The sequence below is a fragment of the Octodon degus genome, unplaced genomic scaffold (assembly GCF_000260255.1).
Source record: "Octodon degus isolate 3935 unplaced genomic scaffold, OctDeg1.0 scaffold00260, whole genome shotgun sequence".
NCBI classification, from domain to species: domain Eukaryota; kingdom Metazoa; phylum Chordata; class Mammalia; order Rodentia; family Octodontidae; genus Octodon; species Octodon degus.
In genome coordinates, this window is record NW_004524836.1 from 1,272,631 (window position 1) to 1,286,987 (window position 14,357).

The 14,357-nt window shown below is 39.1% G+C and overlaps 1 protein-coding gene across 4 annotated transcripts in view; it reads right to left on the minus strand.

Moving 5' to 3' along the window:
• Inpp4b (inositol polyphosphate-4-phosphatase type II B) overlaps window positions 1-14,357 on the minus strand; it is an 872,970-nt gene that overhangs the window by 53,139 nt on the left and 805,474 nt on the right. For all 4 annotated transcript variants that reach the window (XM_023706482.1, XM_004646208.2, XM_012512698.2 and 1 more), the window contains 2 exons: window positions 8,806-8,918; window positions 4,594-4,748 (listed from right to left, as the gene is read on the minus strand). In XM_023706482.1, the coding sequence (XP_023562250.1) occupies window positions 4,594-4,748; window positions 8,806-8,918 (268 nt within the window). The remainder of the gene's footprint in view (window positions 1-4,593; window positions 4,749-8,805; window positions 8,919-14,357) is intronic.

Below are 14,357 nucleotides of genomic sequence, written 5' to 3' on the forward strand. Positions count from 1 at the left end.
CTCTCTCTCTCTCTCTCTCCCTCTCCCCTTCCCTCTTTCTGTCTCATTTGTCCCTCCCTCCCTCCCTCCCCCCTTCTCTCTCTCTCCCCCTTTCTTCCATATATTCTATTTAATGGTCAATGAATGTTGATAATAAACTGTTTTGGTCTAACAATATAGGCAATCACCAAGAAACCTGACATAGTGGGATCTACCCAGATGCCTTGTTAACTTTCTAATATCAAGGGGCTGTACTGCCATTTCAATCACTCAGTTGTAACTAGAGGCCTGTCATAGGTCCTGGGGTAGAGGAAGGAACCAAGGAAAATGAATGCCTCCACCAACAGAGCTCCTTATGGGGAGAGGATTACTGAATAAGCAGATGAAGCTCAGTTATTGCTTTTCATCCACAACCATAGATAATGTTGAAGCTGTTACTGGGATTACCACAACACAACAGAAAATATCGTGTATAGATAAGGATAAGCTAAAATCTGGAAAGAACTGAAAAGCAAATCCAGAGAAAATAGCCTACAGGCCAACTGGAACAATGCAAAGGTAAAATAAATTGCAACTGATGTTGAGTAAAATGACAAATTAGAGTAAACTCAAAAATAACTTTTTAAAAAACACCTTTATGACACTGCTTTTTTTATTTGTTTGTTTGTTTTTTTAAATCCAGGACTATACTGAAAGCCTTGTTGCTTTTTTTTTAATTTTTTAATTTTTTGTATTTTAGAAAGGGTCTACAGGGTGTTCAGGGTCTCACTACTAGATCAAACTCGTGATCTGCCTGTTTTACAGCCTCCCAAGACCTGGGATTACAGGCGCAACACCATGCCCAGTCTCTATTGCTGTCTCAGTGCACCCCGGGGTCAGGGCCGGCATGGCAGTCCCAGAAATTGAACCCCTGACCCCTGTGCCTGCTTGCAGGTGCTTTAATCTGCTAAGCTATTTGGCAGGCCTTTTATACTGCAAGCCTTTAAAATTTTAGATCTTTGGTCTAACCTAGATCTTCTCAATTACAATTCATGAGGGAACTAAACATGAGTAATTCAAACAAATTTAGAAGCATTTTGATGCAGATTCCAAGGCCCCTCTGCACGACAGAACTCCCCAGCTGGTGGTGAGCAGCTGAGCAAACCTTGGTAAAACTGGAAACCCAGAAGACACTGTCCCACCACCTGGTAGTTAACCAGAGTCAAGCAATAACTTGAGAAGGGCTCAGTATATGAAGCACTGCTTCAAGAGGGGTCAGAGCAGGCAGTGCCAGGGGATTTGTGCTGCTGGTCCCCAGCTCCTTTCAGTCCAGTTTCATCACCATGGGGCTGGAGGCAGAAAACAGCAACTGCACAACCTTATATGAAGTGGAAAAAGTGACTCATAAGCACCATCTGAAGCATTAGCGTTGTTGGGGACAAATAATGCTGACAGCCAATTCTGCATCCAGCCTGGGGTGACAGTTCCAGTTTGCCTGTTCCCCAGAGCAATGGAGTAGCCAGAAATTCAACAGGGAAGTCAGTAAAAGCTGAGAGCCACTAACCTGCCACATCTCTGGTGGACACGAGTGGCCCAAAGACTTGGTGGGAAAACAGTAAAAGGCAGGGTAGGCTTGCATGCTCTTGAATCCAAGTATGTTTTCAACAGACACATCAGTGGGGGTTGGGGACCATACTGGACTCAGTAGCTCGATGACAATGTATCAGCCATTACTGACTTGCTTTCAGAAGTAAGAAGAAAACTCTATTCTTAGCACATGATGAAAACCTCATTTTTTTAAAATGAGAAAATTATTAAAAAGCAGAAAAGTTACAAAGAAGTCACACAAGAGCAGAAAGCAGAGGAAAGCACTCTTCTGTGGACTCCTTAATTTCTTCAACCTCTATTTAATCTGCCTCTAGGGGAGACACCAGGCATGATGTCTAGCTATAAACATGACCACGGATGGCACAGAAGGGTGAAGTAAGAGTGTGCATTTCACTCTCAGAGGGAGAGTGTGTTTCATACCTCAGGTTTTCAGCAGGCCTCTCAGACTTCACAGTCTCAAATTTATGCAAGTGTTTGCTTTTAGTTTTAAATGCCTTCTATTTTAACTAACAGATTTGAAATAATTAAGTACATTACCAAATAATTTTGAGCAATATTACTTCATTCCATTGGGCATAAATAACATTGAAACATAACAAGAAGAATATATCCAGGTACTCATAGGTAGTCTCTGACAAAACCCACTAGAGCCCCATTTCATTTATAAAGTGAAATTTTTAACATGACTCCTTGAGCTCAAATTCCACAATTATTCGTAAGGACATGCAAAAATACACACTGACATTAAATATGTTTATAAGAAACCAATTCAGGCTCACATTAATGAATGCAATCTTCCCACAAATAGCATAGCATTTGTAAACACATGCATATTTTTAAAGCGCTATTTAAAGAGGTTATTTTTTAAGTAGGTAAAACCTTATATCTCAAACTCTATTTACAAGAGTTGCCAGAACCCTTAACTGTAGGGTACTGAAGCCAAATCTATGCCACATTGTATTCACATACATAAAAGTACAAAGGTCATGATCAGCTAGATCATAAGTACCTGTGAGATCAGAGTGCTAGCTTTATGAGGCCTGGGATTGCCTTATCCATCAAATATTGACTTACTACAGATTGCTCTAATTGTTGTACACACATGAATTCATTTAATCCTCAAGGCAGTCCTAGGAAGTGGCTACTATGGCCATGAATGCTTTGTAGATGAAAGAACCAAGAACACCAAGAGGTACTTAACTTGCCTGAGGCACCAACATGCAGTGACACTTACTGTCCTTATGGCTAGGAAGTGGCAGATAGTTGGACAAACTGAGCTCAGCTGGTGGCAAATTTCTCAGTCTTATCTGCTTGGCTATGCTGCCAGTCTACCAAACTTCTACGTTTCTATTTTTGGGCAGAATATCCAAAGAGGGACATGAAGGCACTTAGTTTTTAAAAAGTCTCATTTACTTGACATATATACACACATACACACAGAGACACTGCATACTTTAGTGTAAACTTTATGAAATGGAAGGATAAGGTCAACAAATTTGAAATTTAGCAAAAAAGGAAGAAAAGATATTACCAGGATAATAGGAATACAGAATTGAAGGGAATTAGTGTTTCTAGGTTAAATTTCCAACACCTTATTTGTTAACAGTTCCAAGACGAACACCCATAAACAGTAGGTTGTACACAAATGTATTGCATACGCAATGTTGATTTTGAATGGCCTCACCAAATACAAAATATGTGATTTTGCGATTTAATGTGTGTCCAACAGATATGTCCTGGATTTACTTTTATGGAGGCCTACCATCTAAGGGGAGATCTGCAGCTTAAACCAACAGGTAATGATCTCACCGTTGCAGGAATCTTTGAGTTCAATACTTTTATGGTGACCCCGGCCTACTGCATTGTGTTTTCTTGGTACCTTCCCCAAACACCTCTGTTTCTTTTTATTTGTGTCTTTTTCTATACTTTAGAAGACTCTGGACTCAGGTTCAGAATTTTTCTTGCTCAGAGATTATTTTTGAAAGAAATTTTTATAGCAACCAAAGATGAATGATATGGCTGAGATGTTCATGTCAGGCCTCTAAAACATCCTTATTCACTTATCAAAAAATTATGATAAAACTCCACTGTACAGTGAAAATGTCAAGAGATGAAAAATGTGCAAAATAGAGGACTTCAGAAACCGCTCATTAGTGGAGAAGCGTACAAGCACAGCACAAGTGCAGACAAGCATCAATGTCTCTGTTGACAGACTGCAGCCCTAAAAGAAGAGCGGGGCTCACGCCACACCAGACGAGCAGCAGCCTCTGCAAAGGCACACAGCACAGGCCTTTCCAGGAACCCCGGCCTGCCTCTCACTTCCTGTGTGCTTCTGAGCTTGTCTTGGCAGCAGAGACAATTCACTTAACTTTTAAATTAACATGTGTCCTTGCTGATAGACACTGAGAATCAGGCCCTTTCTCCTCTCCATTACTGCTTAGTCTTGAGATTTAATTACTGTGAAAATGAATCAAGACTCATGACTTGGGGCACAGCATTTTAAATGTCGGCTGTAACAATATTAATTCTCTATTTTAGAGTATCAATGTCATCCTATCTTTGCAATGAGTAATGAGAAAATAATGTTAGGAAGGAGGTGACCCATTCTCACTACAGATCATACAGGTCATAGGGGAGGATTAGTTGCAATTTGGAAAGGCTTTGTTTGGATATCGGTATAGTTTTATTTCACACATTTTCATAGCCACTTTTATGTCAAGAAACTGTGCAACATGTGTTACATATGAAATGTTCAGAGCCTTTTAACTTTAGCTAAGAAGCTAATGAGCTAAAGAAATATGGCCTCTGTGTATATTATTAAATGCCGGCATGGCCACAGTCCCTTTCATTACCTGAGATGAGCAGGGTGAATGGTAAAACTATTTTCTCTCGCATGCCATGAGCTATAAACCATGGAAATACAGTGAAGTTACTAAATGTCCAATCCTCCAGTAAGACATTCTTTTTAAAAAAACAAGAATCTCAACATAACCTTGACATAAAAGAGACCTTAAGATGGTGGGCTACCTTCTCATGCAGTCCAGCGCCCTGATGAAGAAGTCTTTGTGCAGCTGGTGCTCGTCTCTCAGGATGGAGCACTGCTCCAGCGTCACCGACATGGATGTCCTGTCTTTGGCACTTTTACAGCAGGTGAAACGAATACCATTCAGTTTGCGACAAATCTGACAGACAGGTAGGAAAGCAATTTATTATTCACATGTGTATTACTCATGCATTGGCTTCCCCTAAATAGTTCCTGGGTAAGCACCCCAACTAGGACTTCCGGTGTAGATTCAGTTATGAAAATCAATTGGTTCTAGTGCAGTTTGTTTACCTTTTCTGATTGGAAGACTTGGAAGGAAGAGGTGTAATTACTGTATTTAGCTGAATTGTTGGAGCCATAGGACATGGGAGAGAGCCCGCAGAGAAGACAGTGGTGCCCCAAGGCAAGAATGGTTACAGCTTATTGGGAGAAGCAATAACTTCATTAAGAAAAGGGAAAGCTGATGTTGTGGGAATTGGACACTTGCTTTAAATCTTAACTAGCTAACATGGCATTTTCTGTTTAAGAAACCTGTTGTAGATTTGGCTTTATGTTATAATATTTTAAGCATGTGCATGGTATAAAATGAGAAAACCATTTGGTGCCATGAGAATATTATAAATCTGCACCATTTTTTTTATACATTTACTGTGTGCCAGGTACAATACTATCAAATTTTACATAATTTTCTCCTGTAATGAATTTGACATGAACCCTAGAGGAAGGCATAATTACTCCTGCTTGACAGATGAGGGAACTGAGGTTGAGATTGCTTAAGTAACCTGCACTACACAAAGCAGAGCTAGAGTACACATGTTGTGTGCTTATAAACAAGAATCAAATCTTTAAATTCTGTCATGTTCAGCTTCCCTCTATATAAGTCTTTCTTTTTGTGATTACAATTTCCATTTTTAATTCTTATTTCAACTTTGTTATTCCAATATTTTCTTGTTTTGCTGCCTCATGGTTGGTAGATAAACCATTTCATTCTTTTTCCTTCTACCCTAGGATAGGTTTCTGATATAAGATGCCACTGATAACCATTTGTAGCCTCAACACTGCCAAATAATTTACACTTAAATAAAGTGAATGCTGTTATAGTTTATGTCTAGGTGTCCCCTAGAGCTTCATGCAGTCATGGAGTGGCTTCTGGAGTTTGTGATTGATTCAGGATCCAATGCTGTGATTATGGGTGTGAGTGCTCTGGGCAGCTATTCTACATTACAATGTGAGGAGGGGAGAGAGGCTAGCTAGCTGCCTGAGCTGATGCCACTCCTTTTGCTCTCTTGCTCTTTGCCTCTGCCATGGATGGCTGTTCTCTGTGCCACGGGCTGCTCTGCCTTGGAGCCAGCTGAGTATGGACTGAAACCTCCACTAACTGTGAGCTAACTAAACCTTTCCTTCCTTCATTTTGGGTGTCAGGCATTTTGTGCCAGCAATGAGGAAAGAGTAACTGAGACAAATGTGATACAATAAAGTTAACCTTATTATTGGCCACCAAGGAGGTTTCAAAAGTTGCCTGCTTTGAGAAGATGATATAGTTTTGCTTTGCTTTTCCAGAACCGGGTATGGAACTCAGGCCCTTGCGCTTGCCAGGGAAGTGCTAGCGCTTATTCTACTGAGCTATCTCCCTGGCCTCAATATAGTCTTTTTTTTTTTTTTTTTTTTTGGTGGAACCAGGGATTGAACTCAGGTCCTTGCGCTTGCCAGGGAAGTGCTTATCCACTGAGCCATCTCCCCAGCCCCTCTATATAGTCTTAATAAAGATATTTTTACCATATTCTAATTGGGATTCTGAGGCTATATAAGGATTTATATACCCCTATTAGTTTAGACCTTCATGCTTTCTAATCCCAATAAAATGACCGCATAAACATGAGAGTATTATTTCACTATATGATCTGATTTTCAGTGAGAAAATTCTAGTCCTTTCAATAAACAGTAATTCACATTTTTTAAAGCTTGACTATACCCAGAGTAATAAAGTAGACATCAGTACATGCTCTTGAAGATAAGACATTTAAAAACAATTTATATAAAATTTACTCTTTTCATTACATGTAACTTTCCTATTTATGATATTTAGTGTTTCGGATCTAAAGTAAAGGAAAGGTGGTAGGAATTTCACCAGAGTAGACAAATGTGAGCCTTACTTTCTCTATGTCCACAGTTCTAGAGCTCTACAGGCCTCATACAGCATGCACAACTAGCATCTTGCTTCTTTATGTTCTCATTTTTCGCATTTAAATTGAGATAAAACTGAATAGCTTTATGTTTCAATTTGAATATAAAATATTAACACAAGAAATATGTCATTAAATAAGATTTATAATTTTTTACGTCTTTAGTACAGGGTCTACAGGGTCCCTCTACACAGATCGGACGTGTAGTGATCCTCCTATTTTCAAGCATTGGGATTACAGGCATGCGTCACCACGCCCAGTCTCAACCGCTGTATCAGCACACCCTGCAGGTGGAGCTGGCATGACATGCTGGACACTGAACCCTGGTTGCTGTGTCTGCCTAAGCAGGCACTGTAATCTGCTGAGCTATCTGGCCAGCCCACTAAATAAGATTTAAAGAAAAGAATAAAAAGACAGAGAAATAAAAGCTTGCTGAAAAACATCAAAAGGATTTAGTATATTTCTTCATTTTGAGAATATTGTTTAGTTCCTTTGTTTACAACTGAGATCCTAAAGCTGACATATCAGCCTAAAGAAGTAGATAACTGATAATTGATAATCATTTTCAGTTTTAAGTTCTGTAGAAGTCATCTATGATTAGTATACACATTTCAGAAAAATATTGTAGGAAATACATGGGATTTAGGGAAACATTTATATCCTGCCAAATGGAAAAATAAGTGTAGTAGAAAATATATATATATTAGTCTCTGTTTTGTGAATCCTTGTTTGCGCAATTTCATTATATGTACACTGTTCTGCACTTACCTGTATCCACGTGGTTAGAAGGCCCTGGAAAATAATCAGGCTACCTTAATGCTATCATGTTATTAGTAAAATAGACAAAAAAAAAGTTATGATCTACTATGTGAGAATTACATGGTCTCCTCTGAAGACCCACCAGCAGCCACACCGGGAAGAACTCTTACAACTGGTCTTTATGCCGTGCATATTGATGCTATATGGAGCAGCGTAACAGAGCTGCCAGAAAGCCTCTCTCATTATGGTTACCATGATGATCTTCCCCAGGACTTGAAACGCTTCAAGAGAGACAAAAGTATCTCCTTTGCTGTGCTTTTGTTCAATTATTTAAGATAATCCCATGATAAAATATCTTTTCTTTTTTTCCCAGAGGACAATAAGTTATGTTGGATTATGACTGAACTGCTGGCCTTCAAGAAGAGTCTGTTTTAGATGCTGCTGAGAGAACTACGTAGACACTTGCTTAGCCTAAAACCCAAATTATGAGTAACACTGTAGAAATAAAAAATATGGCATACATCCTAGATCTCTCCAGGGTGTCTTTCCCAATGAAAAAATGCTTTCCTAAAGAAAGATCTTTAGATCTGAAATTTTAATAAAATTCATAAATTTCATGTGATTTATGCCTCATGTTTGCCAGAAAAGAGTTTAAAAATACAGGCATAATTCTCTCTCTTTTTACAGAAATCTACAATGGGAAAATAGACAGATCTTCTACCCTAAGGGTGCCATTAAGTGAGAAAGAATCGTACAAAACACATCTCATTACCCCAAGATCAATCCATCAGTAATAAATCCTATGCCAATATCTAAATTAACAAACACATTTACAAGCTCATTAAGTCAACAATATGTCCAGAAGCCTTATTGAAGCTGTGAGTCAGAGATCTGATAACCACAGTCTGTTGAAACCATATGTCTCTAGAGCTGCAGATTAAAAACCTGGCTGATGCGGAAAACTGACACAGCAACCTGCAAGACCAAGAAAATTGCAGCTAATTCATTTCAACCTCAGATTGCCAAATACATCCCAGTTTGGTAAGAGAAATCAAGGATCCTTCCTTGTTGAAATTCTCTTCCTCTTTGGCATGCTTTCGCTTCCTTATAGGACTATCAGTAAAGTGACAGCATCTTATATCCCGGGTAATAGGGATGGCATTTGCTAACCCAAAGTTCAAGGTGGGGCCCTGCCTAATAGGTAACCAATAATGCATGCTGTGATGAAAAATGAGATTTGACGTGAGTGCTCACCGTTGCAGCCAGCCACATGATTTCTACATTCTTTCTTTTTTTGGCTTGGATATTTTGATGAAGATTTTCTAGTAATCCTTTTAGATCATTTTGTTCTTGAAAATGTGAAATGTCTGAAGGTGGGGGTAAGAAGGGAGAAAAAAATGAAACAGTGTTAGTGTTATCTTACCCATGTAGTTGTCTTCAATATATCTGCAAATGTTCATGGAAAGCAGTCACATAGCTTGGATTTCATGAGGGCAGAATAAAGCTCAGTATAATTGAAACACATAGGCTTTGGTAGGGAAGTGAAATTCAAACATTCAGGTAAAATTTATGTACGATTCTGCTATATTAGTTCCTAAAAGGTATCAAAAGCTTTGATAGGTCAGATTTTTACTATATAACAAATGGTTCTCATAAGAAATAGAGGTATGGCTTAAAATCATCGCGTCTCCAAGGTAGGTAACTCGGGCACATGGGAATTATAACAGGACACAGCCCAGCGACAAAGGAAAGGAAGCTTTTAAGAGAGTTATAAAACCAGCCCAGGGCTCCGGAACTCATCAAAGAAGGTAAGGACCATAATAGTGCTTTTAAATCTATGCTAATAGCAGGTGAGGAGTAAAGAGTCAGATCTACAATCACTGCTTTGAATGTTGATAGATGGTAACCAAAACAAACCTAGAGTAACCCATAAAATGGAATTTTAAGGAGTCATTAAAAATTATGGACAAATATATCCTTGACATATAGAGGGAATATCCTTAACATCCTTGAAAAAAGGAATTGGTCAAATTACTGAATTTGTGTAATATGGCACATGTGTGTGTTCATATATTCAAGTATTGACCTCTTTCTGTAAGTATACACAGGTAGAAAAAGACATTTGTTTAAGTCCCTGTCAGGTTTTAGTATTTAATATAATTTTTGATAGATTTTTATGTCACTTAAAATAGCTACATATTTTAAAATAAAATTCTTGTAAGAGCAATAGAGAATATAGTATGTGTATATGAAAAGAAGCCCCCTAAATTACAGTGACACAAAGACACTCAAAGTAACCTCAGATTAGTAAGATGGACAAATGTGTACTATGGCCATGATGTAAGGGAAGACGTCAAGTCCAAGGAGAGAGGGGGGCAATTCCAGGACAGCTGAGTGTGCCAGGAGACTTGCACAGGCACCGCAACGTGGCGGCTGTCCGCACTAGAAGTCACAGGGAGAACATCAGCCGGCACTGAGCCGGCACTCCTGATTCCTGAGCTACCACGTAAAGACTGACTCGACCAGAAATTCCAAGAGCGTGAACTGAAATACGTTCACGGTCTCAGGAATTTTGTTCTGAAACAAACACGGTGCTTAAGTGATTTTTTTTTTTTTTTCATGGTTCGTGGTCCGAGGAGGAGTCAGGTCTGAGGCTGATTCTCCTGTGCTCTGTGCCACTGCTGCTGTCTACTCTATGTTGGTGTTTCCACCGTTAGTTGATGGTGTTGCAGACAACTTGACTATTAACAAAACAGACTGGCTTCTTCTGAATGCTGGGACTCCAGAATAAAGTGAAATATTTTTCAAAATAACCTAGTTACCTTTTGACACACAAAGTCTTTAATAAAGCTACCTGAAAGCAGCCTATCAGGCTATTAACCAGTCAAACAAATGGCCATCCTCTGCCTTCTCCCACCGCATAAAGACAGTGCATGGAACAGACATACATGATGTCTCAGATGCTTCTTTCCTCCTGCATGACATATTTCTTAAAAGCAAGTTGTTTCAATATTCTTCAAATTTTCAAGACACTGTTTCTATTTATATAATGACAAAGCTTGCTTTATTCAGAGCACAAAGCTGTCCACGCAACATTTCATTTGTTGACAAGTTTTTTCAACCTGGTAAAAATTCTGCAGACCACAGATATCCAAGTCTGGCTTAGGAAAGAAGGATCATTAGTAATGACTGGCTCCACAACAGCTGAGGCTTTCAGATGTGTTGATAACTCCTGAGGGAGCATGGCTGGTGGGTCTAAGACTCCACGCTGTGCTGATAGACACAATGGCAGAAAGATGCAATGATGGACAGATACAGATGACGTATCAGCTGGCAATCGTGACACACAGAGAATGGAGATGCATTTTAGACTTTCATCATTTCTTCTCAAATGTACAGAGAGCTAATAGGCCCTATTTTTTGATAGTCATTCCCGTATTACTCCAGCACTTGAGTTTCTTGTAATTGAATTTCCATGCAAATATCTCTAAGTATATTCTTTTTCTTTTCAGAGTTCAAGAAAAGAATGAGAGAAAGGTTGCACACAGGAAGGTTCATTGCATTATTTATATTAAGCAGGAAAAAAGCACATGTAAATATTCATAAAAGGAATGGACAAATTCCTATGTTTCCATTCAGTGTAATACTGTGATAAGTAAAATAAATAACAAGATATTAGGGTCGGGGATGTAGCTCAGTGACATAAGTACCTGCTTTGCAAGTGCAAGGTCCTGAGTTCGATCCCTGGTACAAAAAAAATAAATCCAAATATCTCACACATCAACATAAGTACATCATGAAAACCATATTGAGAAGTGAAAATTACAGTAGAAAAATTCCCACCAGATAAAATTAATATTTTTAATGTACAAAACTATCATTTTTACATATATACATAAAGTGAATATATATGTATGAGAATAAATATATAGGAATGTAAAACAATAAATGAGAGCTGTTAATTTTCTCAGAGGAGGGCAGCCATGGAGTATGAAGCTAAGGCTTTTACTGCCTCTGTAAATATTTATTTCTCAAGAATTCTGAGGCTAGAAAACACAGTCCCAAGTGTTTGTTATTTATGATTTGTTATTTTTTGTTTGAAACTTTCATAATTCTCCAAAAAAATGGCAGCAAGTCAAAATTCCAGAAATATATTTTTTTAGTACAAGCTCTACTGTGCATTGATGTGTACCTTGGGTCAAGTTGCATAACCCTTTGTCCCCATCTCCTTAACTGCAAAATGAGGACAGTAACCCTGCCATACTTCATGGACATGTAGCGAAAGACGATTAATAAAGTCACTGCAGAAGAGGGATGCATTATAACATTTTGTACCAATGCTAAAAATCAGAGGGAGAATAACTCTCAAGAATGAGTTTAAAGCCTCAGATAGGAAGCATCCTTCCTGAGGTAAAGTGCAAATCCCACGACAGGTAGGACACATTCTCCTCCTGTCACCAATTGCAAACACGTAGGAGCCCAGTGATGGTTCCACCATTTACTGGAACAGAGTCACCAACTGGAGAATCACTTTTTGTGCTTGTTTTCTCTGTGCTTGGTCAAAATATTTCTCCAACACCAAGAGTTCTAAGTATGACACTGATGTGCATCAAAAGCAGGGTGCCAAAGAGTAAGTGCCCACTGGACCAGCATTTTGAGATGATACTGATGATGTCACTGCCGTAGCTTCAGTCCCCATGGCTTGATGACTTTACGGTGCAGGAAGGGGTTTCAAAGTGAAAAGGAAATCCCACTGCCTTAGTACTGAACCTACTCATTTCCCTACTGAGCAGCACACACAAGGTCTATATGGACCAATCACACTCTCAGTCTTAAGTTAATGGACATGATGTGACTAGATACAGAACAGGGTCCATGCCCCAAGAGTAGCACTATGCTAAAATAGGGGGACAAAGCTTCTCACTTATGCTCCTGAGCCCCTCGACCAACCCTCTTTTCAAACTTGCTTAACTGTTGGACATTTTAGTTATGTTAATTAATCAACTTTATTTATTGTTCAAGCCAGTACAAGGGAGGGCTGCTGTCCCTGGAACCAAAACCACTGTAAGGTAAAGAAATGATGATGTATATACTTTACTATTGCCCAACCATATTGCAAATGTGTACTCATTTTTTAATGTATTTAGGACAGGGTCTTACTACATAAGTCAGATTCGTAACGATTCTCCTGTTTTCAGCCACCCAAGTACTGGGATTACAGGTGCACACCACCAGTCTCAATAGCCAGTCTCTGCACACCCCAGGGGTGGGGCTGGTTGGGCATGCTGGGGATCGAACCCCAGTTTCTGTGCTCTTCCTAAGCAGGTGCTTTAGTCTGTTAAGTTATCTGGTTGGCCCCACAAATGTGTACCCTTGAACTATTGGGAGGAAAGGACAGAGAAGAGTATTTCAGAGAGCTGTGAATTGAATGCTTCTACAATGACTGTTTCAAAGAATGCTTCCCCCATTCTTTGGCATTTTATCTATAGATATGTGGAGTCCAAGTCCCTCACCTTAAATATGAGTCAGCTTGGAACTATCTTGACCAATACAGTATGGCAGCAATGACGCTATGCAACTTCTGAAGTCAGTTCAGATGTGGGCATTTAGCTCTTGCCTGATTATTTTCTTGGACTTTGGTGTTTGTGTGTTTCCTGTTGACGCATCTCTTATATGAACTCATCTGCTATGTGGGAAGAAGGCCAGGCCACGTGGAAGATCCTCTTTGCATATGGAGTCAATAGTCATAGTGGCCCTGCCCCTGTGGCCCTACCCCTCTTCTTCATACTGAGCTCATAGACAGCATAAAGAAGAGAGACAATCCACCCCATGATGCCTTTAACATACATCATCTGATCCCAAATGAAGTGATTCTGACTTTGAATAAATGAGATAGTTTGTTATCTGGCAGTATATAACTAGGAAATTCACAATAAAAAAACTGAGAAGCACTTGTACTTTTAAATATAAAACATCAATGTATGAGGACAATGCTTTCCTAGTCCACTCTGGTTAGCTTTATATTCTGTACTACCAAATCTTCTCTTTTACTCTGAAAACAATAATAGTAAATTGAGCTAGTCACCAGACAAAAACAATTACGTGCAAGCCTTTGTGATGTCTTACAATTTTAAATTATGTTCATTGGAGGCTATAAAATCTTGCAAAATATAAAAAGACAAAATTTCACTAAAACAAATTTCATTTAAATTGTACTTAAAATCTATAATGGAGGTACTATAATAGGCGACATTTCAAAAGCCCAGCCTGGTCAGAGCTGAATAGTTTTGACTCCTGCACTTTCAGCATTTTCCCTTCAATGAATTTCAAGAGTCATCATTGATAGGAACAGGCCAAACAAACTCTACAAATCATTACTAAAATATATTCAAAGCACCACACTGTAAATTCGTTGGCTTTCCCTTCCTCAGCATTAAACATGGGAAGCCAAGAATGTGATAAGTAAGGACAGGAAGAAAACGATAAAGTTTATTTTTTAAAGAAATAATTCATAGTTCAATTTCAAAATCTCCAAATAGTTTATAGACATGACAAAGGGTTGGGAGTTTCTGTTGTCCCTGATAATAAGACCTAACCAGAAAACCACCAGCTTGGCACACTGGATGTCAAGAATGCTGCCCCAGTGAGCCTGTCACTCCCATATCTGCCCTTCAGGGCAGCCACCACATAGGAGAACTGCAGTGGCACGGGAACACAGACAGGCTGACATGGGCTGGCATTTCGAGCTCCAGTGTTTAAGGCTGATTAATTCCCATGCAGGTCCTATTTTGGGGGACACACAGTGG